The sequence below is a fragment of the Hyposmocoma kahamanoa genome, unplaced genomic scaffold, assembly GCF_003589595.1.
Source record: "Hyposmocoma kahamanoa isolate Upper Pololo Valley unplaced genomic scaffold, ASM358959v1 99879, whole genome shotgun sequence".
NCBI lineage: Eukaryota > Metazoa > Arthropoda > Insecta > Lepidoptera > Cosmopterigidae > Hyposmocoma > Hyposmocoma kahamanoa.
Genome location: NW_020656077.1, coordinates 2,020,880 through 2,044,077, shown reverse-complemented (window position 1 = coordinate 2,044,077; position 23,198 = coordinate 2,020,880). Strand labels below are relative to the sequence as shown.

At 35.0% G+C, this 23,198-nt stretch overlaps 3 protein-coding genes across 3 annotated transcripts in view; 2 read left to right on the top strand and 1 right to left on the bottom strand.

The window, feature by feature from the left end:
- The window catches only part of LOC113239522 (histone-lysine N-methyltransferase trithorax), a 28,203-nt gene extending 24,909 nt beyond the window's left edge, over positions 1-3,294 (top strand). The window contains exon 13 of the mRNA XM_026476560.1: positions 5-3,294. Within this exon, the coding sequence (XP_026332345.1) occupies positions 5-178 (174 nt within the window). The 3' untranslated portion in view covers positions 179-3,294. The remainder of the gene's footprint in view (positions 1-4) is intronic.
- Positions 3,295-3,305: 11 nt separating this feature from the next.
- LOC113239523 (dynein light chain Tctex-type 1-like) lies at positions 3,306-4,668 on the bottom strand. Its single transcript, XM_026476562.1, has 3 exons — positions 4,481-4,668; positions 4,235-4,403; positions 3,306-3,646 (listed from the first exon to the last, which is right to left on the bottom strand). Exons 1-3 carry the CDS (start codon positions 4,523-4,525, stop codon positions 3,492-3,494), a joined length of 369 nt encoding a protein of 122 aa, XP_026332347.1. The 5' UTR covers positions 4,526-4,668; the 3' UTR covers positions 3,306-3,491.
- A 2,049-nt stretch (positions 4,669-6,717) lies between these two features.
- On the top strand, positions 6,718-17,773 carry LOC113239349 (ras association domain-containing protein 8). Its single transcript, XM_026476312.1, has 10 exons — positions 6,718-6,838; positions 6,965-7,075; positions 7,160-7,284; positions 8,535-8,726; positions 10,769-11,006; positions 12,260-12,376; positions 15,076-15,278; positions 15,583-15,697; positions 16,554-16,680; positions 16,860-17,773. The coding sequence occupies exons 1-10, from the start codon at positions 6,767-6,769 to the stop codon at positions 16,958-16,960; spliced, it is 1,401 nt and encodes a 466-aa protein (XP_026332097.1). The 5' UTR covers positions 6,718-6,766; the 3' UTR covers positions 16,961-17,773.
- Positions 17,774-23,198: the final 5,425 nt, after the last annotated feature.

Genomic DNA, 23,198 nt, shown 5'->3' with positions numbered 1-23,198 from the left:
ACAGCCCAACTGCTACTCGCGCGTCGTTGACATACATGGACATAAACACATCTTGATCTTCGCTCTTCGCCGCATCTCCGTAGGAGAAGAACTTACATACGACTATAAATTTCCCTTCGAAGAGGTGAAAATACCGTGCACTTGCGGTGCTAAAAAGTGCCGCAAATATCTTAACTAAACAGGTAAGAACTATTCGACTTAAGTAAATGTTGTGTCAATTGTTTTTTGATTACGATCTTATTGAATAGTGTTGTTTATAGTGCTCTAAAATGTTCCAATTAAAGACTTACAAAAGCATCGCATTTGTAAACTAAAAAGTTACATCATTTTTTGGAATATTTTAAGTAGCCTGGGTGGAAAAACCACCCTGAGGGTTTGCAGCTCTCGTGGATCAAGAACAGCGAAAAAGTAGCATAATTATAAGTACATACATATGTAGAAGAAATAAGCGTTAAGCTATAAGATACTAGTGGTTGTAATAAGCATTAAAATAATCAAACCTTGGAAACGGTAAATCGAAGGATCTCCTGGCAGTTCTAAATGATTTTGGAATTAATTGTGGGGAAGTGAATGTATATGAAATACTGGGTCGAGCACAATTTCTTATAACATATACATAATTTTTGTATGTAAGACGATAAGTCAGAATCACATATCGCTATTTACCCACCTCATTTTGACAATTTTAGTACCAAAATGTAGTACCGGAGAATTGATAATTAAAATTTTACGTGAATCTTGTTTTGATCTCTTTTTGAATCTACCCAGTGTTTTAGAATGTTGGACTGGTAACACATTTGATTTTATTTCTAATATTTCTTATTTTGTGATAGGCTAATTATTTTTGTAAATACTTTTAGTTGTATTATTTTACTGTAGAAGACATCATGAGATGGTCTGCAAATTGCTTAATTTACTTACAATTCTTATTTTGTGATAAGTTAATTATTTTTGTAAATACCTTTAGTTGTATTGTTTTTTTTTATTATAGAAGCAATTCTTAGATGGTTTGGAAATTGCTTAAGTGTCTACACTTAACTTCGATGTGATACGTGTTAGCCCCAGGGCTAGACGAGAGTACGGTTAGTGCGTAGCTAGAGTATGTTGTTGTTCCTCATTTTGTCCTTATTTTTCTTTACTTGTGATCAGTTAAGTCTCGACTAACATAGTGTCGTACGTGTACATATGATGGAGATTTAGATATGTAATACTGATAAGTACATTCGAAAAGAAGGGTAGCAAAGTTACAAGTACAATGTTACTTTTTTGATAATTTTAATTAGTATTGTATAGCTAATTTGTAAATAAGAGGAATTAAATTGTCATAATAATGAGGTTAAGCGACAAATCGTTTTATTGTAGTCATAGAAGTAGATCGTATATTATGGAGTATTTACAATGTAAAATATAAATTACTCGGTGTGAGAACAGTCTCGCCATAAGGACAGAGGTTGTCAAGCAAATGCACATGCGCAAAATGGCCAATTCAAAAGGACTCGTACCAACAGGCGGTGGAGGCTATATCATACTAGTTCGCTCGCAGTGAGTAGCCGCTTTCAGACTATAAATATATTAAACCAATCGGGTAGGGGCTATTTCGCAGCGAGCCCGACACCGAGAACTTGCCGCCAGGCTGATCGAGCCCTAAACCCCTGAGCGCGATGCGCTCAATGATCAGCGCGCGAATGAACATGGTTGGGCTTTAATACTTCGCCATAGTCGGTATTGAAAACATAAATATTGATAACTATTGCATATTTCGGAACTACTTCTATATTATAAAAATAACCATATTTAAAATAAATATTGCATCACAGTCAGTCATCACAAGATACATATATTATATAAATATGTGCTCATTTTACATTTATCTTATAAACTATAATCCATATACAATTATGATAAAGCAAAATATTGTAGATTGGTAGTATCTGGACATTGTCAATGCCTTAGACGGTTTGCTAAGAAATTTGTTACTGCACCTAACAATAGCAGTATTAAGATAGTTTATTGTGTCCCCAAGTATTTTATTAAATAGTCAATAGAGCAGATTTAAATGTAGTAGAAAAAGTTATAATAGTGTTATATATACAGTAATTCTCTAACACGTCTGTATTTACTTACGGCATAGTTTTAATGAATGTACGTGCGCCATTGATGTTATTGTAGCTTGCCGACAAAACTAGCTTGGTGGTCTTTGCACTCTTGTTCTAACTTTAACGACGCACAATAGCGTTTAGGGCCACGTACGTTGCAATAGACTAGGTCATTTTCAGAATTGATCATTTATTAATTGGTTATCATGCGGCCCAAATTTATAACAGACAGTATTTCAACTGATTCTACCCTAAAACATTTTTTTTCTACTCTGTATAATGTTGGTGATTCATTAAGTTTAGTATGATTTGATTTTCTATAGGTATACAATGGTTTCTTAGTATACTCTCCACTTGTAAACTAGGGCCGTATTTATTTGTACAAGAACTAGTCGCTTTTTTTTTCTTAAATTACGATGCTGATAAGCCATAATGTTAAATACGATTTCTTTATGATGACTTAAATATTTGTTATTCATTCTATTAATTCAAAATAAGTCAATGTTATACATATAGCTTACATCGAGTTACTTTATAAAGTACATGTAATTTAATCAATATAAAATTTCATTAAGATCTATTTTTAACACTAATTTATAAGATTAACCTCAAGTTCTTTTACTGTTCTCTCATTCTCTTTGTGATATTACAATGTTTGACCCTGACAGTGATGTTTTTACATTTGATTATGTACTAATTTTATTCTTAATGGTTTTGAAAACCGATCTTATATACGGAAAAATCGCGCTAGTTAATGGCCATTTATAGATCGGATCGCACATTTCTTTTAGATTAATGTAATTTGAAAACACTTGGCGAGAGTAGATGTATTTAAGTGTCGTCGTGGTTGTAAATCAAACATCTATGAATTACATGCATGTGCATTTCATGACTCTATTGACATCATGATTGAAAGATCAAATCACCAAGTGATGATTGAATTTGCGATAAGTATGTAATTAATAATTGTAATAATCATCTGCTCTTGACATTATTTTTTCTGTGTTAAAAATAATGCTTTTATTTTGTAATGTACACAATGCCATTTTGCCTAATGTTATTATAAATTATTATATTAAATGCTTTAAAAGCACCACTTTACAATGCATAGTTCTATGACCTGTCTATACATTTTATTACTTTATTTATTTCTATCATTATTTTGTATTGTGGTAAATTTTACCAAAAATAAAAATACTAAAATGTGCTTCATTTCTTGTTTTATTAAACTATAGTCTAATTAACCTTCTACTACATACGGGCATTTGCAAACCAATATATTGTTAATTACTGTCCTCTTATTGAGAGACGATAGTATTAATTTTATCATGGGGCGAAACCTTTTACCTGTTATTAACTAATCAATGATATACATATAACAATAATCTTTCAAAATTATAATTGCAAAGACATGCCCCAAACATTGACGATACAATATATGTATTTGTTCTCCCAACGCACAGTGCAAGTGCCGTCGGTTAGCGTATCCCAAAAGTAGGCAGCCGCCGTATGAAGACCGGAGCCGTTCTTTTGAGTTATTGTGACCCGTACTAATAACAAAATATATTTACGTTAAAACAAGAAACCTCTTCTGAAAATACATATCTACGTTTCGCAATAAAGGCATGCAGTGAAATTTGGTAATACTGAGTGGCCCATTTACAGTGGTTCAAAAATTTTAGATGGAACACATTGTTACGACTCATTCAAAATAAATATGCGAAAATCAATAGTATAGAAGTTATGATTTTTTATGTACTTTTTCAAAATTTTCTACTAGTCACTAAAACGACTCTAGTTTGAAAACTAGTAGAAAAATAGCGCATTGCATGCTAGCTACGTGGTTACACGACTTCCATACCAAATTTCAATTAATTTAGAGAAATGGTTTTCAAATTGGAGTAGTTTTAGTCACTTAAAGTAGAGAATTTTCAAAAAAATACATACAAAAATCATAACTTCTAACTATTGATTTTCGCGGAACTAATATTTATTTTGAATGGGTCGTTAGAGTGTCCTCTACCTAAAAAAAAGGTTTGGAAGTCAATTTTTGGACTACTGTCCTGTGGCCACCTTGGATAGTGTGGCATTAGAGACTTGCTACTTACAGAAATTTATGAAGTTCAACGAATACTTACATATATACTTAAAAGGCTTTTGTAGTTTGCTAAGCCGGGACATAGTCTTGTCGGTAATTATCGCGATCCAATTAGGAGTACGGGTGTGGCTGTAGGCGTTTCCTCCGAGGCATAATTCGATAGTGTCTCTTACTATCTTTTGTACTTCTTCAACGTTAAAAGTTTTCTCCTAATAGGAGTAGAAAGCAGAAGTGAAAGTTCTCAAAGATAACGCATACGATAGATATTTTCTCAAATATTTCTTACCTCATCATCATCTTCGCCAGCCGCAGCGTTCGTAGAGGACGCCATTTTTGAAACCTAATGTTATAAAAATAATTAACTATCTCACTTCAAAAGTACAGATCAAATATCAATAGGTCCGATCTTAAATACTAAAAGTATCTAAAATCTGTTTTTATATTAGTTAAGTGCTTACAGAGAATATTGTATTTTATAGGTACTATCACAGTTGTCTGACAAGATTGGATTAATTGAAATGTAGAAAATAAATTGTTTGAATTATTCGAATTTCCCGCCTACAAAATACACGCAAAGAGCTTTTTTCATTAGTTTCCATCCTGCTTTTTCCTCCATCTTTTTTTTTCTTATTTCTCTCGGCTCTTCACGGTAAGCGTTTTAGCCACGTTCAAATTGTTATCCTAGCTTGTTTTTAACCGGGGAAACTTCTATCATGGAATGTAATTTGGAAACGGGATTCGATAGTTGGAGAAAAAGTGAAAAAGAAATCAGGCGAGGATATATGAAATGTAAGTAAACATTTCCATCCTATGGTTTAGAGCTTTGACTTTAAAAGGTAGGGAAACAGGATTTTATAGAAAAAAGTTGGAAAAGTCGCAGGATTTGGAAAAAAGGGATCACAGGAGTTTCTATATAAGTATTATAAACATATTATGGTTTTAAATTAATAGGTACCTACCTAAGTTTAATACTTAGAGGATGGAAAAAAATAAAAGAGTAGAGTAGAGTAGAGTTTTAGTTTCCATAGTCTAAGGTTTAATATCATTGTCCAGGTTAAAGGAAGATAAAACATTATAGTAGGTGCATACATCATAGAGGATGGAAAAATTTGGTTTCCATAGTCTAAAACATACATGGATGCAACAGTAAACAAGACAAACGGGTAGGAAATGGAACATTCAAGATTGGAATTTAGGAAAGAGGAACGATCATAGTGGGGACAAGAAAAGTATATATGATCGAGCTCTCCCGTATCGTTTCCACATTCACACTCTTGGTCGTTATTCTCAATATGTAATCTAGTCAACTGTGCAGGGGTGCACACATGACCAAGACGTATTCGTAATAATACTAATAATTGTTTTATTGCACTCTATCTGAATAAACCAGGGTTTTTTAGGAATATGAGGCTGCACTATAAAATAGTGTTTGCCTTTAGATTGAGAGATTTTAGTTATATGTTTTTCCCAGGAATCCAATAAATGGATTCTAGGTAAGGTAGTTAAATGAGGGCAATAATTGATATATGGATGAACATCTCCAAAGTCACCGCGTCTTTAACTAACTGATCAATCAGCTCTTTCGTTACCTTTTATACCGTGTACCTTTAAGATTTACATTTAAAAAGTTTTCTCTAATATCACATTATAATATTTTAGAAATTATATATTGTTATTGCTCCGCATCGCGTATTTTAAATCGTATTATTTCCAAACTGTATACTGATATTGCTTCGTATCAAATGCAACGTATCAGGGCGCACGCAGGCTATATCTAATTTCATTAATATATAGGTTCGAAATCTGATTTCGAATATCAGTAATGGCAATGTATCAAGTCTCGCACGCCGGCTGCAACCATGAATATATAGTTTCAGAAAATATATATCTTCGAAATCTAGATTAGATATTCAGAAAAAGCTATATTACATACCTAGTCCTGACCTAGTCACCCTGAGAGTCGTATTCCAGAACTGTACTCAATGCTCAAGTCATGATTTGAGCAGACTTGAGTATGATTTCAAGCACTGGAAATACGACCCTAATGGCAAGGACTTGAGTATGATTTCTATTGCTTTGAATCATACTCAAGTCAGGATTGCACTGGAAACACAAGCACTGGAAATACGACTCTAATGACAGGGACTTGAGTATGATTTCGAGTGCTTTAAACCATAATCAAATCCTGACTTGAGCATTGAATAAAGTTCTGGAATACGATCCTCAGTTGCCTATGGAAATTTACTTCCTATTCGAAGGAATAGGAAGTAAATTTCCATAGGATATTTCAAGATAGAAGTATCTTTACAATTATTGGTTCATGCTTACTCGCTTGCACACAAAACCTTTCAAATTTATAAACGATTAGTTAAAATGTCATGAGGAGTAAACATTTTTAAACGAAGATTTCAAAAATCACTATGCTTCAATATTTTTTATTGTGATTTTTGGTATGTTTTTGTGTCCTTTATTTCGATTTGTGTGAGAAGCAGTGCGTAGTGAGGTGGTATAAGCTTCAAATTATGCCTTAGATGTATAAGCATTGAATATTGATTGATATCGTGTGGGATTAATGGAGTTGAAGGTCTGGGTCGAGGGGATACAAAGGATTGTGTGCGGGGTCACAGAGACCACTACTTGCCAGGTCAGTTCAGAAATTTTCATCATTACAGACGTGTATGTGAAGTATGCTACGGGAACACAGTTTCACTTTTTGTTTTCACATTTTATGTAATTGATTGCTAAAATTGTACTATCGATTTTTAAACAGGATGTAGTGTTTGCATTAGCCCATGCTACAGGCAAAGTGGGCAGGTTCACACTGATCGAGCGATGGCGAAATAATGAAAGACTGCTGGCTCCTCAAGAGTACCCTCTTAAGGTAACATTGCTTGTTTAAGTCTGCTAATACTGTTTCTATTATTTGTGTACTTTCTATACTGGATTGTATGGTGATGAATTTCAGATCCTAATAAAGTGGGGCGAATATTCAAATGATATTCAGTTTATATTGAGAAGATCGGATTCTGGGAGCAATAATTCAAAGCCTACCCAAGCTACAAATAACTCTAGATCAACAACAGGCAATGGGTTTGTATTTGTTTATTCAACACCACAGGCTGTTTAACCAATCCCCTGTAACATTTTATATTAATTGCACGGAAAACATTATTACTTTGAAATGGACACATTGGTAACTAGATTGTTAGATTGGTAACTAGTGTGTTAATATGAATATTTATGATAAAATACATGTTAAAAGACAATGGAAAATAAAATCAAAATATTATTGGTACAATTAACAGTATGCTGGGTTTTCAATTATGGACTTTGAACAGTATTTATCATGTGTTGTAGAATTGAATTTAAATTTTAAGTGTTTTAAACACAAAATGCTGTTGACTGTCTTACTGCATAAAATATGACTAAAGGCTACTTGCACATTACTTTATGCCTTCTGTTGCTGCCCACAATGTCTCCCCAGATTAGATTTTAGATGTGTGGGTTACTGGAATAGAGTGTGATAAAAGACATTGACACCACTGTATGAGTAGTCCACTTGCAAACATTTTTGTCAGACGTTGACTACACTTGCAAAAGTCTCTATCTTTCTTAGTTTCACACTTTCTAAAGTTTCCATTTTGTAGTCAACCTGCAAACACTGTTCATAGAGCATAAATTCATGCAAAATCCATTATTTTGTTTGGTATTTACGAATTTGTCATCCGAGAGGTTGTTTGTGTTCATTTATTAAAATCTTGCCCATCAAACATTTCGCCAAGTACATTCAAATGTGATCGAAGAAGAAGAAATGACAGATAATGAGATACATTGATGGTTGATGTCGTTATATATAATCTTTATATCCATGTGTATATAAGAGTCAAAAGGAAAATTGAAATTAGATTTAAGTTGTATTTTTTACTGTTATTATAACAAAACTAGCCATGTTGTAATTGTGTTGTTGCAAAACTAGCTACATTAATTCTGAACAATTACAAAACTAGTTATTTTAAGATTACTGTTTCAAAATCTCTGTTTAATTTTTAAATGGAAATAATGTAAAAAGTTTTATACTGTGATTTTGTTCCTTCATATGGTTTATCTTTTTATCACAATTTTCAGATAATCAAAAAAGTACCATTTAAAAATCTGTTTTCAGAACAAGTTTTTTTAGTTTATACCTTTTTTTATTCACGCACGTAACGCGTTTGCTAGTGGACTACTCAAATATACTCTGCATCTACTTCCAGACAAATGACTAATGGATTCTTAATCTAATTTGATCGTGTTGATATGAAAAAAATGTGTTTGTAAATTTGGATGCTATGTATCTTTAGGAGCCAGATCACGTCAAATCCAAACATATTGGAGAGTCAAGGTTCACCAAATCGAATGAATGCAACACCTACACACAATAATAATAACAACAATTCACCTGCTGGCAACCCTGTAGGAGTTGTGAAAGGAGTACAGCAAGCAAAGACTCCTGAGTCAGACAGCCCAGTTATGAAAGATGTCCCACCTTACAGGTAAAAGGAATATTTAGTTCTTTTTAATACATCTGTCTCTTAGTAGTATTGGCAGAGGCTGTAGCGCTCTACTTGTAACAACTCAATATTCCTTTTTTGTTTCCTGCACTTGAATCAATCTTTTCACACATATCATTGTGGGTAGGTACTATCCAGTTTCAATACTATGTAACATTTGAAATATGAGCAACTATTAGGTCATTCAGAAGAGGTGGTATGTATTTCCCAAAAAAGCACTTCAAGTAACAATAACGAAGAGTTGTTAGTCATTCTACATTGTCCTAAAAACACTCATTGTGTTTTTAACCCTAATAACTCAAAAACTATGTGTGTTTCGTTTGTAGAATGCATGTTTTCTCATATTAACCTAGCTACTTTTAATTTTCAAGAAACAGAAAGTAAAACAGTTATGTGTATTTCCCACGATTAAGCTTTCATTGTGAATTTGTGTGATGTTGGAGCTTCTCTCTCCAGATCATTAGGTCAATGCTCCAGATAGTTGTAATTTATAAGTGGAAATAATTCATGTTACTGGCACTTAATAATATATTTTTAAACTGCAATGTTGTCTGCTGTAGAATTTTTTACTATTTCTTTTTTATTTATGTATATAATTACATATACATCAAACAGCAATTTATAAGCTAAACAAATTCTTGAAAAAACAAATATACGCGATTTAAATCCGGAAAAATAGTTTCATTTCCTATGCGTAACAATCGCGAAAACCTAAGAACTCGATATAAACAAATTCTGCTAATTTAGAGCAAATGGATACCATTGTAGGTCACATCATTGCTTAACATCAGATGAGATAGTGGCCAAGCATAAGTCTATTATTTATAAAACAAACAGGTTTTCACAAACTGTTCTGAATAATGGATATCTACTCACTACATAAATATTCTATAACTTCAGTGTTTCGAAGAGCTAACATCTGTGTTTCATGATGAAGTCCCATGTCTTGGGTCTGTCGAACACCGGTATTTAGAATTCCAGTTTGGAGATACCAGTCTTAGTGACAAATCTTGTGTGGACGTCCAAAATCCTCCTCCACTGAAGATAACAGCATTGATGTGAGACAACTAATGTATGTGACATTTCGGGAGATAGAGGCGTTATTAGGCATCTCGGGTTGGTGTGAGAAAGCTGCTTTGCCGTAGTCCCGCATTTGCGTTTCTTGTCCTAATCCTTGACGGGCTTTTTTAAGCTTCACTACGTTCGATTCGTATCAGGGGGTCTACTCTCGATCTCCGTCCGACATCCGTCCGAAACAATTACTATCAAATAAGTAATATTCGACAAAATTAAGAGACAAGTATCCAGTATGAAGCTTCATTCGCATCACGCGTCTTTTCATTTGGTCAAGTATTGCCTATTTGGCAGTAATTATTTCGGACGGATGTCGGACCGAGATCGAGAGTAGACCCCCTGTTCCGAATCCGAGATCTCTAGGTATACAAGTGATATTCGTATCTTCTCGGATTCGAATTGGACTAAGTGTTCCGAAGAGGGTCCGAATTTTGTAGATTTCTATAGTCTCGGATTCGGACCGAATACGAATTGGATGCAGTGCACAAATCCGCTTAGGCGCACATAAATCACGAAAACCTATTGACTATATTCTATACATGTCGAAGTCAAAAACTAACGCAATAGATAACCATTCGTCACTTCGACGTATGGGAGGTATATTATTTAGATAAGTAGAGTATTAACCTGAGCGCCACCAGCGTCTTCTGCAAGGTCTGTGGGTTGACAGAGTTGGCAAGGACGGCGCGTGCACTGTCGCCTAGTACGAACGAATTTTACTGATTTTTGAAAATATATTCGACGTAGGTTATAACCTATATCTTAACCCTAGAAATATATTTCTAGGGTTAAGATATTTTCGGGATAGACTGGCGTTGAGCGTTGGAAGTGCTACCCTAGCCTGTATAAAAACCGTAAGGGTTGTCCAGATGTTGTTATGAGATTTTATAATAATTTGGTTGACTCCTATACGTCTGACTGTTTATTTAAGTTCTTTTAATGTTTACCAGAGAACCACCACCACCCTATCGCTCTCCTCCGCCGCCTGCGACCGCGCAAATCGCAAGGAAATCACCAAACCGCACGCGCGGTTCTCGTTCCGCTCACATGTCACCTGTTAACCTACCAGATGAACATTTGGAGAGGAGTCCCGAGGCAGTCACCTACAACAGCCAGTATAGAGAGCTGGTTTCTCTCGTCAACTATCAGAGAGAGAAGTTATCTAGCCAGCAAGTTGATCTCATTAAGGTAGAACTCCAATAATAGCCGTGGTAGCCTAGTGGTATGTATGATTTACTGCCTCTCAAGCAGAGGCCGTGGATTCGAACTCGGCCCGGCAGAGGCCGTGGGTTCGATCTCGGCCCGGCAGAGGTGGGACCTCTAAGTTTATCGGAATTTATGTGCGAAATTTATCGTGAGTTTTTCGGTGAAGAAAAACATCGTGATGAAACCTGCAAGTCGAAGAATTTTCACAACCTAAAAATGTGTGAAGTCCCCAACCCGCATTGGCCGACGTGGCGGACTATGGCCTAAACCCTCGCCTGAGATGAGACCCGTGCCCAGCAATGGGACATATGAATGGGTTGATGATGATGAATACTTACAGTAAACGCTATTGCGCATGAATGTAACACTGTATATGTTACTGTACACAAATGTAAGAAACATTATACATACATGAAGGTTAAAATCATTAGAAATGGGCGGAATAGGATGTTCCAAATGAGTAAATAAATGTCTATACATATAGATCTGGCCCTCCTTGTCATAAATAACGCATTTGCGTTTTGGTAACTTTCTAAAGCTTTTTTCTTTGACAAATGTTAATCATGCTGAGTTTGTTTAGCAATAAAACTGAAACTAAATAAGATATAAATATATATAATATTGTAGATCTCCTTTAATTTTATTCGTGATATGTTAATAACTAAATTTCACTAAAATGTCGATTACGTCGTTTATGATAAGGACGGCAGAGATACATGGAGTGGTTAAAACCTCCAAATATTAATTATTTCTTTTTCGAATTCCGGAAAGAGTTTTACTGCATAGTAAGATAAAACTATTCACCTAGAAAGTTGAAGTTGGATTTTACAGTAATTTTAGTGCCGCCATATGGGCGCCATGTAAAAAAATCACTAGGTGAGTAACCTTTCAACTACTACTTTATTACGTGGCACCTCTAGAATTACTTTGAAATCAAATTTCAGCTTCCGAGGTGAGTAGTTTTATCTTACGATGCAAAAAAAACTATTTCTGGAATTCGAAAAAGTAATTAATTAATATTTGGTGGTTATAACCAGTCTATGTCATTTGGATCGTCCTATTCCGATCATTGATTATTAGTTAAGTCTAATGGGTAAGGGGAGGTATGAAATCATCAATGATATTGCGCTAGATGTATTAGGGAATTATTAAAATCTTTGGCATCTTTATGGTACACATGAACATAGTATTTGGTCATCCTTATTTTAGTTTTATGCCTGTAATTGTTTCAACAGTACGATGCTGAGATTGGATACTGGGAGAACAAGAGTCGCGAGCAAGAGAGGCAGGTGGAGCTATTACAGCAGCAAATCAGTTCTGCTGACAATCAGCTGCGTATCAGCACTGAACAGGTAAGTTTAAAAAACAATAAATACGTGAGACGCACTATAAGTTTCCGGAATGAACAAGAAAAAAATACTATAAATGGTCAGAAATGAATTTATTGTTTCTCAAAATATTTTCCGTTAGCGTTAATACACTTTTCAATAAGAATGAACCAATTTTGAAAACATTTGTGCCACTCCGTGACAATCACACAAACATATTTTTCATACTCTTCGACAGCCTCTTCAGATGATGAAAATCTTTTACCACGGTTTTTAATTTTTGGAAATAAATAAAAGTCACAGGGTGCAAGTTCGGGACTGTACGCGGGATGGCTGATAAGGTCAACGTTGTTCACCTTAAAAAATTCATTTGTCTATCTGGCCGTGTGAGAACTGGCTTTATCGTGGTACAAGATGATACGGCGTTTACGATAATTTTTACGGAGTTTGTCAATAACTTCCGGCAAACAAATGGTCGTGTACCAATCACTATTCACGGTACAACGATTCTCCAAAGCAACATTAGCCACGTGTCCAGTTTTATTAAAAAAAGAAGCAATCATCCGCTTAGAGGCACTTTGCACGCGCGCCACTTTGGTTGGTTTCATCTCGAAAGACCCATACGCTCGATTGCTGCTTTGTTTTGGGATCGTAACTATAAATCCATGTTTCGTCACCTGTTGCTATCTCCCACACCAAATTTGACGCCCCATGGTTGAATCTGGTAAGCATGGCATTGCACCAAGTGACGCGATCCGTTTTTTGAGCCTCAGTCAAATTGTGTGGAATCCACTGAGAGCACAGCTTTTTCACACCCAAATGTTTGTTATTGTGTGAGTGTTATTGATTGTATTTGACTCATGCCTATGCCTAAAGATGCCTGAATCTCATGGTATGTCACATGGCTGTCTGTTTTGATCATACGGCGCACAGCATCGATGTTTTTGTTGTTCACAGCAGTGGACGGGCGACCATCACGAAATTCTTCACTGAGATTCACACGACCGCGTTTGAATTCTGCAAACCAGCTATAAATAGTCGTCTTGCATGGTGCTTCATCGCCAAAAGCAGTTTGACGCCGAGCGAAGCGAAGCTTCGCTGAGCTGTTTGATCACACTTAAAGTCGTAGAAAATCCGAAATTTTTCACGAGTTAAATCCATGGTGATGTAGACAACCAATTTCTAAAATGACGTCACAACAGTTAAAGAGTTCCATTTTCAAATGTTGTAATTACTTTTTAAATATTGTTTATGAAAGTGGCCAGTTCCGAAAACTTATAGTGCGCCCTATGTATAATAGAAGTGCTTAGTGAGCGTAGCCAACAGTATGCGGAGTTCCGCAAACTTGAGCTCAGTTCGCCATTATCGCTCGATTTTTGCTAGTTTGGAGTGCAAAAATGATAGTCGTACATATAATATTATCCATAGTGATGTTTCATATCGTCGTCGTGAAGACGATACGTTGACAGGTCTCATGTGCCTGTAATTACACCAGCACCCTTACCCTTCACAACCGGAACACAATAATGTGACCATTACTGCTTGGCGGTAGAAATAGGTAATGTCTTCGACAAGAGCTCTACTGCTACTATTTTATTTCATTTTAATATATTTTCCATTTACTGTTTATCGTAATAGATTTTTGTTATAAGAAACAAAAGTAAACCCTATGCTGCTACAATATGGTCGACTTTTTTTGGAGAACTAAGTAAACATCTCAAATTTTCTACTCGTTCGCCTTTCGGCTATTGATCGCTAGGGTACAGCACATTGAATGAAATTTTAATATAAAATCAAAACGTCTTAACTTGCTATAGCAAGTTAAGATGTTAAGACGTTAGGTATACCTAATAGACATTGAACTTTCAACGATGTGTCAACAGGATAAAATTGAAATTATATTAACAGTCTATAATTTTTTACGTCTTTTTAAATTAAAAACTACTACCCAGTCATTCATAAAATTTCATAGTGTTTAACATTATGATAGTGTGTGTTTTACGACAGCGGTTCTGATAATAATCGAGACTTAAGCGCTTCCATTGTTTTCTTTTCGACCGTGAGTTAAGTTCGAACTGACTCTATAACATTAATTATGGTATGCCATCGATCAGATTCACCATGAGGTACACCCCTATCCTAAAGTTAAATATTTATATAATATAACTTCGGATACTTATATTATATAACTTACGGAATTTCTCCCTAAATGCGCCTTTTTAATGCCATTCAAGAGTCTGCAGGTTTGCTTGGTATTCATTCTAATTACACAATCTATGAACGTAATTACTCGGCCGTTCCTCGACCTATATAGCACAAAAATACATTTCTACAACTCGTGCCGAACTTTACGCCTTCAATTCCGTTCTGTGACCAGAAATAGTCGAGGTTACGACGTTATGTCTATGTGAAAAATATTAAACTAACATTTTGCGCGTGGAAATGTGCACGCTAAAACGAAAAATAAGGAAGACTGCCAGCGCTTTGATATTAGCTGGGCTATTAGTTTTTTACCAGTGGAATTAATATAACACTTTTGATTTACCTTTCCTTCGATATTTTTTCTTTAAGATTTTAGTTTAATAAGAATGTTTATTTTAAGCTTAACAAATAGCTATGCCCTGCAGGATTACATGGCTGTACCTTATACTGTTTTAAGAACTTTTATATTACTTGTACCCATAACATTGCAAATAAACGCTAAAAAAAAATTTAACTTTCAGGTGCAAGCACTATCCTATGTAGAAGAGGAGAGTGAAATAGTGAGACAGAACGAAAAGACTCTTAGGTCGGAGATAGTACTGGTGCGATCGAAATTGGCCAATTGTGAGACAGAGTTGTTGCAGTGCAAAAACAAGATACGTAAGCTTATGGAGGAGATACATAACGCACAGCGGCTTATTAATACAAGACATCAGGAGAATAGGTAAGGCGTAACTCGACACACGTTCTTTGTTTCAAACGTGAGCAAGGTAAACAGAGCACAAAACTGTTTTAAATTCGTTTTAGACTTTTAGGGCACAAGACTGTCTAGAAAAAAAGTATTAAATAATTAGAAAATAAGTAAATAGTAAGTTTGGTTATATGCTAAGCATGATACCTATAATCATATTGGAAAATCTTTTGTAAACAAATATTTGATAAAAGTGCATGTAGACTCATTATCGACGCCGAGGTCGTTTATGAACAGGGTGATCACTTAAAACAATTATTACTAAATTTGATTTCAGGCAAGCCCTGGAAAGGTCGATGCTCGGCGAAATGGAGAATCTACAGAGTCAAATACAGCAAGCCAAACATGCCACTGAAATTAACCACCTTACTGCTGAAAATTTAAAACGAGAGGTAAGTGCTGGTTTTTAACCGACTACGGCGAACTAGTGTGAAGGTATATTCTCATTAGGAACATTAGTTTTGAGAGGACACTGAGAACACTGGGATTCGTTTATAGTCATACTAATGTTTGTTTTTGGGTCATTTTTGGGCAACTCTGTCGCAACGCAATGTAGCAAGACTTACAAAAACATAAAACAGAATTTACTAATTTTTTTTTCGGTTTTACGGACCAGTGCGCAGTGTGACAAAGCTCAAGTTGTTTTCTTCTAAATAAAGGAGCGACTAATTCTAAAGTTAGTGGCCGCCATAAATGAAATAATGATAATTGTAAAGTTACGACTAGAACCTAAATCTAAGGTAGGAACTTTGGTTCTCGATATTCAAAAATTGTGCTGCTAGGATAGTCATTGCGCTGGAATAAGCTTTTTCATCGTGGACAGTAAGACATCGTAATAACTTCAAATCGTCAACGACTAAATCTAGTTTTTTTTATGACTAGATTCGACTAAAATAAATGTCTGAAATAAATAAATAAATCATGATATTCTTTTTAGTGCAATCTGATTTAAGAGGCAACATTCTTCAATCTCGAGCGTCATAGCACTTAGCTATGGTTCTCGAGATAGAGAAATCGTGTCGGTGGCAAAACACCTTCGTAACTTTGAAAGTCTGGGGAGATTAAATTTAGGTTTTTTGCGACTAAATGACGACTTTTTACTTGATTATTCGAATTTGACAAATTCGAATAATCAAGTAAATGTCACGCTGGAATAAGAGACGCCGACTTTACGCTACATTCCTTATAAAACTTGTCTATATAGAATTCGAATAGTGAGTAACCATTATAAACACCGTATGTTCAAAGGTGGGTATCCTGGAGACCGCGATAATGGAGAAGAAGCGCCAAGTCGAACGCCTTGTTCAAGAAATGAAGGAAGCCAACCTTCAAAGTCTCACGGGCAGTGTGGACGAATTGCGGCATCCTCTTGATGGTTAGTCTTTCACCCAAGAAGGCATTACAAAATACTAAGTAACCAATAACTTTATTTTAAAATCACTTCAAATCCAATATGTGAATTTTAATATTCACACGTAAAAAAGGTTTCACAATTACTATGGACACTGTTCAAAATTTAGAACTGAATTTGACATCGGCTCTATATATTTACAGGTCTATGTAAAGCAGGCAGCGCTCGACGAATCATTGGATCACCGCGGCAGCTAGAAAACGCCGCACCGACTAACAAAAATCCACACGGAGTGTGGGTGTGACTGCATATACGTACGTACAATAAACAACGCCACCATAAAGTTCCGGCACATTTCGTTTAGGACGAAACGGATACCAGAGTTGTAACTTGTACTTAGTGAAATGATAACTGTGGTACTGCTTCGTTAGCCTGCGTCCTATGTGTGGCAGTATCTAGCATTTTCACTTACTAATCTCACTTAGAATAATCTACTACGAGTATATTAGATTTGTGTTCAAATTAGTGTCATATTTTAATTACGGTCACAAATTAAGATTTTCAGTGTGTTATTTTTTAGAATTACTGAATGTTTAACTTAATAAGTTACAATGATATTTTTTTACTTTATTCAAAGTATTATTACGTCTTGCCGTATTTTTATGTAGTTTAATTTTTACATTTTTAAATAAAAATGAATTTGAATTTGTAAAGGTCAGTTTGCATTGGCTGCGCGACGTAACCAATTTGTACATTTTTTTACTACTAAAGTTGCATTAAACTATTGTTGCGTTGTCCGCCAGTGTGAGCTAACGTTAAAGTCAAAGATAGAGTTATAATAAAAATAGTACATGCAATTTTTCATGTGTCGACATTTAGCCTAGCGCTACATCTCCTACAGCCACATGGGACTTGTCAACTTATGTCTCAGGCTGACGGGCTCAGTGGCAGTGCCCCTCAAATCTTTGCGATTTAAAGCTCGCAGTGGCACTGCAACTCTGAGTGGACAAGCGTGTCCCTTACTAAAAGGCGTACGACTTGTTCGTCCAGTTGTTTGATGTCACTAAAAAAGAACCTGTCGAAAGTTTCGGTACATAATTTCGGTGCTGTACATCTCTTCTAATCATTAGTCACCATTGTGTCATATAATTCTGTTGATCTCTATGTAAGAATAGTGACCACAGTATAGTATAGCATAAATTAGGAGCGCTAAAATACGGGCAGGTGTAACGCTGGGCATAAATACTCTCGACGTTATAGTAATTATCAAACACCGGAACAAGCAGAGTATATTTACCTAAACTTCAAGTAATATACATACATAGAGGAGACCAGTGGGCATACAAGTATAATATCATTGGAGGAGACAACATCACTCTCTGGAATCCCGGAATGATTAAAAATAAGAGTCAATTTATATTGCGGCGGAACGGAGTGGAAGCGAATTTTTGTAACGATATTTTACATAGCGTAATGAATTTTATGGTCAATCGTGTAACGTACAAACTAGATACGAGCCAAAAATCACGTCACGCGTCTTCCGCGGATATCTCGCGCATGTTCGCGCGACGTCTGGCGAATCCGCGGGACGAGCATTCCAGCAACTGCGCGCGCCTTCACGCGCAGCAAGACGCTGCCATTCCGTTCCGCCGCAATGTAAATTGAGCCTTAATGGCAAAAAACTAAGAAAATAGTTGAATACTTTTACTTACACACTACCGTATCGGACCGATATGATTATCGTGATGATAAATCGAAACGAGGAATCGTCTGTATATGTGCCCTTTATACGATCTCTGATACACGCAGCTTTCATATGAACACTTTGAAATAAAGTTATGAAAATATAGATTTACGTACGACGTGTCGTTACCCCACATGTATTCGATATATAGTAATTTCAAGTAGTCTACGATTAGCCTAGATATGTTTAATATTTAGATTATATAAATGGACAAACTACTTCGTTAGAAGTTCATACTCATGTAGTGTAGTGAGTGACAAGTGCATTTACAGTATTGCCGATTCATGGAAACGTTTTCAGCACTAGGGTCTGCCAACGTGTTAATTAAATGTGTAGATGATATAATGCGAGTATTATTCGACCAATTGCTGCCGCTTTGCAGCGATAAATAGTCGTAGTTGTAAAAAGGAGCAAGACCCTAATATATACACGAAATATCAAATAAAATTCAAATGTTCTCTTTATTTTTAAATACTCTAAAACCGAAATCATAGATTGATATTGCTATAAGATCTAAATGTGCTATGTACTTAACATTAATATTGCAATATAGAAATAATTATGTATGATAAAGGATAATAATTCTAGTCGAAAATACGAGCCATCGCAATACTTTATACACCTTTTATATTTTCATTTTTGACCTATTGATGGCATTGCAATCAGATTTATCGGGAGTAGACTTGCGTAGAAATAATTTATGTACTGTATTAGAGTGTTATTAGAATTATAGATAATTGTATCTTTATTCGCATGGTTACTAATTTTAAATAGACAATGTGTATTGTGTAATACAACGTGAAAATAAATAGCATTTGATAAAGTTATTGTTTCCTCTCAATTGCCTCATCCACCATCATCAGGTAGATAATATCAGTTGATCAGAATGTCTATTCCACTAAGTTCAACTATTGAATTCAATCAGTTGAACTAATCGGACACAAACATTCCAATAAGATTTCAAAAAAAGGCTTGCTTTATTCCAGCGTCCATAATGGAATCATTGATCTTATATTATGTGAAGTATTTAAATCAGGTCTTGTTATGTATAAATAAATTTGTGATACAATCTGTTTCAATCTATATATCTATTATACCGATGGCATAATGTTCATTTTGTATAAATATAATTCCAGTGGTGTTTAGGTGCAATGGTGAACGTACCGAATTTGTTTGCATTTGCTAGTTGGTTCGACCTCCTGTGGGTTTAGGTTAGGTTAGATTAGCATGTGACAAAGCTGCACGAGGCAAGCGAGCGTTCTGCGGCAACGGTCAGCTAGTGCCAAATTTGTTTGCATTTGCTAGTTGGTTCAACCTCCTCCTGCGGGTTTAGGTAAGGTTAGTGTATGCAATTGAATATTCTGCTTAAAGTTTTAACAAATATATTTTATTACACAAAAAGCAATAAAAGGTACACACAAACCGTTGACCTACCTATAAATGGACGTCGGGTCTAATACAAAAATCACGAAAAAAATGTCCGAAGTTAACCTATACAAACGTAGTGACATGTAACGAAATGTTAAAAACTAAAACATTTAATTTAAATTGTAACGTCATTGCAGTACTGCCTAATTTTACTTGCATCAATTTAAGGGCCCAAAAACACCATATTCAGCTTCTACTGGAAATTTAACAAAATGCACCATATTTAGCTTCGACTGAAAATTACTTGAACACAAGAGTAATGGAGTAAGTAGCCTTTATCGTAAATATTAATTAATTTTTATATATATTATTATGTCGAATTTTGTACAAATTCACTTAAAGAAATAATAAAGAGTTGGGCAGATACATATATACCAATATTACTACAAATGTAAAAATATGCGTGTACTATAAGAAATGTACCGATATTCAAACTAAACGTAAACTCAAATATCCGTAATTCCGAAAACCGATTTATAATAAAACCGTTACGCTTTCATGTAATTTTAATGCTTTTCACAAAGACAAAATTAGTTTTTATTTTGTAATCTTTCTAAAAAAAGACATTTGACATTATGAAAAATCGAGCTAACGTTATTTCGGGCAAATGTATTTTCTGACTTCTAATAGGTAATCCCAAGTCGTGAAACGAGTACAATATTTTGTTAGTTATTGTTAACGTTTAATTAAAAATCATTTTCAAAATAAGATTAAAATCAAAGCGACTCTATACTTTCTTTGTTCTAAATATTTCAATCGCTTGTGGTTCGAGCAATTGAAAATGACCAAGAAGTTTATATACAAGCTTCTTGAAATTGACACAATGGGTCTCTTTCCATCTTTTGCGCATGCAATGTGCAGAAAAAGGACAGTTAGCTATTTGATTATTTTGTGTGCTTTTGTAATTTATATTTACGATTAATTTTATATATACATTACATACTTTAAAACTGTACACATTTTTAAATGAGAACTATGATAACACAATATATTTGTTTAGTGAAAATATGATACATAACCCTGTTTTTACACTTTACTGCAATAATTTTTACAAGTTATTATTATATGGTACTGCATGATTGACAACCGCGCTGACAGTCGAACAAACGAAGACTGTTGCGCGATTGACGCTCTGTATGTGATTTTAACGCCCTATAGATGCGGACACTTTTAAGCGCGAACCCGATGTCCATTTATTGGTAGGTCAATGACAAAAACAATTATATTTTGCGACTGTACATTTTAATGAAATAAAAAAAATCTTACCAACATAATATAGGGCACTTCAACCATTCGTAAAAGAAGGCGCTTCTTCGCCACATTTTCACCGCGAGCATTCGCTTGTAATGTAACAGTTCAAAAGCGAGCATTACAGCGATGAGGGAGGAGAACCGAGCATTCGCCTGTAATGTAACTTATTACTAACACGTACCAAGTGCATGCGAGTGCCTGCGAGGCCTACCCTTCCAACCGGAACGCAATAATGCTCACATTACTGCTTAGTGGCAGAAATAGTTAAGGTGGCAGTACTTCCCTGGACGAATTCTTTCACAAGGAGCTCTACTGCTACTAAACATTAGCAGTCATAGTTCGAATGTTGAATAAGAGGACTAGCATGTTCACTAGTGAATGGGGCCTTTATATGCAAAGTATAACACGCATATTAATGAAAGTTGAAGTTACACATCATGTATATTTTTTCATTGACACAGTTTCAATGTACTTTTAGAAGTAATAAAATACATTTAGATAAAAAACCAATAAAAGATTGGGTTACGATTTAGGATAACTTATACTTAATTCGGACACCAGCTTAATATTAAAGATTTACTTATAATTAGGGCATCGAGTCCGTGTTTACCCGGTCCGCGAAAAGCCGGGGTTTTCCCGGTTCTGATGGTTACAAAGAAACCCGGGTTTGATTTTATAATCCCGGGTTTTTCGAGTATTTTACTTAATTTTTTTTGTCATCTATTATGTATAAACCACTTCGAATACATAAATGTAATAAAAACACGCTTAGATATATAATTACGTGTAAAGAAGCGTAGTTGCTACGTTTCTTCCCTACCAAACAACCAAGAAAACAAGCAATGCGTAAAATCGAACGCGCTTTCTCAAGCCATTTTGTTTTGTCGCTCCGCCCGCGCGATTTGTGATACTAAAAATATGTTTTTTGATGATATTATTAGCTTTTAAGTGCAATAACTGATTGATACCAAAATGATTTAATTAATGTTAAAATTTATCTCTGGAAGCCTGTGATTAACGTAAGCCTACATTACTAGATTAGTACAAATATATTCTGAGGAAAAAGATTTCTTTAAGACTTTATTATGTCTTGTAATTTGGAAAGTCCTGTTTCATTTATGATAATCCTTCCTCCCCTCATCCTTTGTTCCATTGTAGAAAATCAGTATAGGAACAGTTTCTTTTTTTTATATTAACAAAAAGATCGAAAAGCTCGAAAAACCCGATCTACTCGGGTTTTGACTATACTATGACCCGAAAACCCGGGTTTTCAAAATTAATCCTGGTTTCGATGCCCTACTTATAATAGACACGACAAATATAAATATACATGTTTACTAGTTAGCTTACTGCGACTTTTCTAATTAATAATTGGTTGTACCCAGTCATACTCGATCGCAGTCACAATCTGTGTACATCAATTTGCGTTCGATCATAAACAATATACACTAATTACATATTATGGTAATGCCCAATCACAGTCTGTCACGTTGCTACACATCGTCGCCTTAGATCACGTTACGTCGTCCCCGGACAAACCAAGTAATAGTTTGAATACTTTGACTGAGAAATACTACAATAATTAATAAACAAAACTAATTATTTGAATCTTTCATATTTAAGAAACAAATGAATGAATTAAATTAACGTGATTTCATTGCATGCTAACAGGTAAACATTCACATTACTTACTTACTACTTACGCACACATGAGGGAGTCACCATACTTATTGATACGCATTAAGCCGGTCAGAAAAAGCTTTATGTCTTTCGCAACGACAGTCCGAGCGGAAGCGAAATTCGCGACGTCATTTTTGATCTTATTACGTGGACGTACATCTTTTTCTGATCGGCTTAATGCGATTCCACTTTAATAAGTGTGGTGACTCCCTTACAGATAACATATTTTATAATAAGCGGTTTAATACGATTCCACTTAAAAAGTGTGGTGACTCCCTTACCTACTGGTAACATATTTTATAATAAGCGGTTTAATACGATTCCACTTAAAAAGTGTATAATGAGCATTTTTCAGTGAAGAAATAAACTATCAAATAAAAAAACTGACTAGTTAGATGCCACAATTGGCTACAAGTTTAGTTTGCAATTTGTTCTCGAT

What these genes read in the sequence shown, in the direction of transcription:
- LOC113239349 (XM_026476312.1), top strand. Translation starts at nt 6,767, where the DNA reads ATGGAGTTGAAGGTCTGGGTCGAGGGGATACAAAGGATTGTGTGCGGG. An exon ending in CTCAAGAGTACCCTCTTAAG is followed by an intron (nt 7,076 to 7,159) that starts GTAACATTGCTT and finishes GATGAATTTCAG; the next exon opens with ATCCTAATAAAGTGGGGCGA. An exon ending in AGCAAGTTGATCTCATTAAG is followed by an intron (nt 11,007 to 12,259) that starts GTAGAACTCCAA and finishes TTGTTTCAACAG; the next exon opens with TACGATGCTGAGATTGGATA.
- LOC113239523 (XM_026476562.1), bottom strand. Translation starts at nt 4,525, where the DNA reads ATGGCGTCCTCTACGAACGCTGCGGCTGGCGAAGATGATGATGAG. An exon ending in CTGGCGAAGATGATGATGAG is followed by an intron (nt 4,404 to 4,480) that starts GTAAGAAATATT and finishes TACTCCTATTAG; the next exon opens with GAGAAAACTTTTAACGTTGA. An exon ending in AAAGCCTTTTAAGTATATAT is followed by an intron (nt 3,647 to 4,234) that starts GTAAGTATTCGT and finishes TTTTGTTATTAG; the next exon opens with TACGGGTCACAATAACTCAA.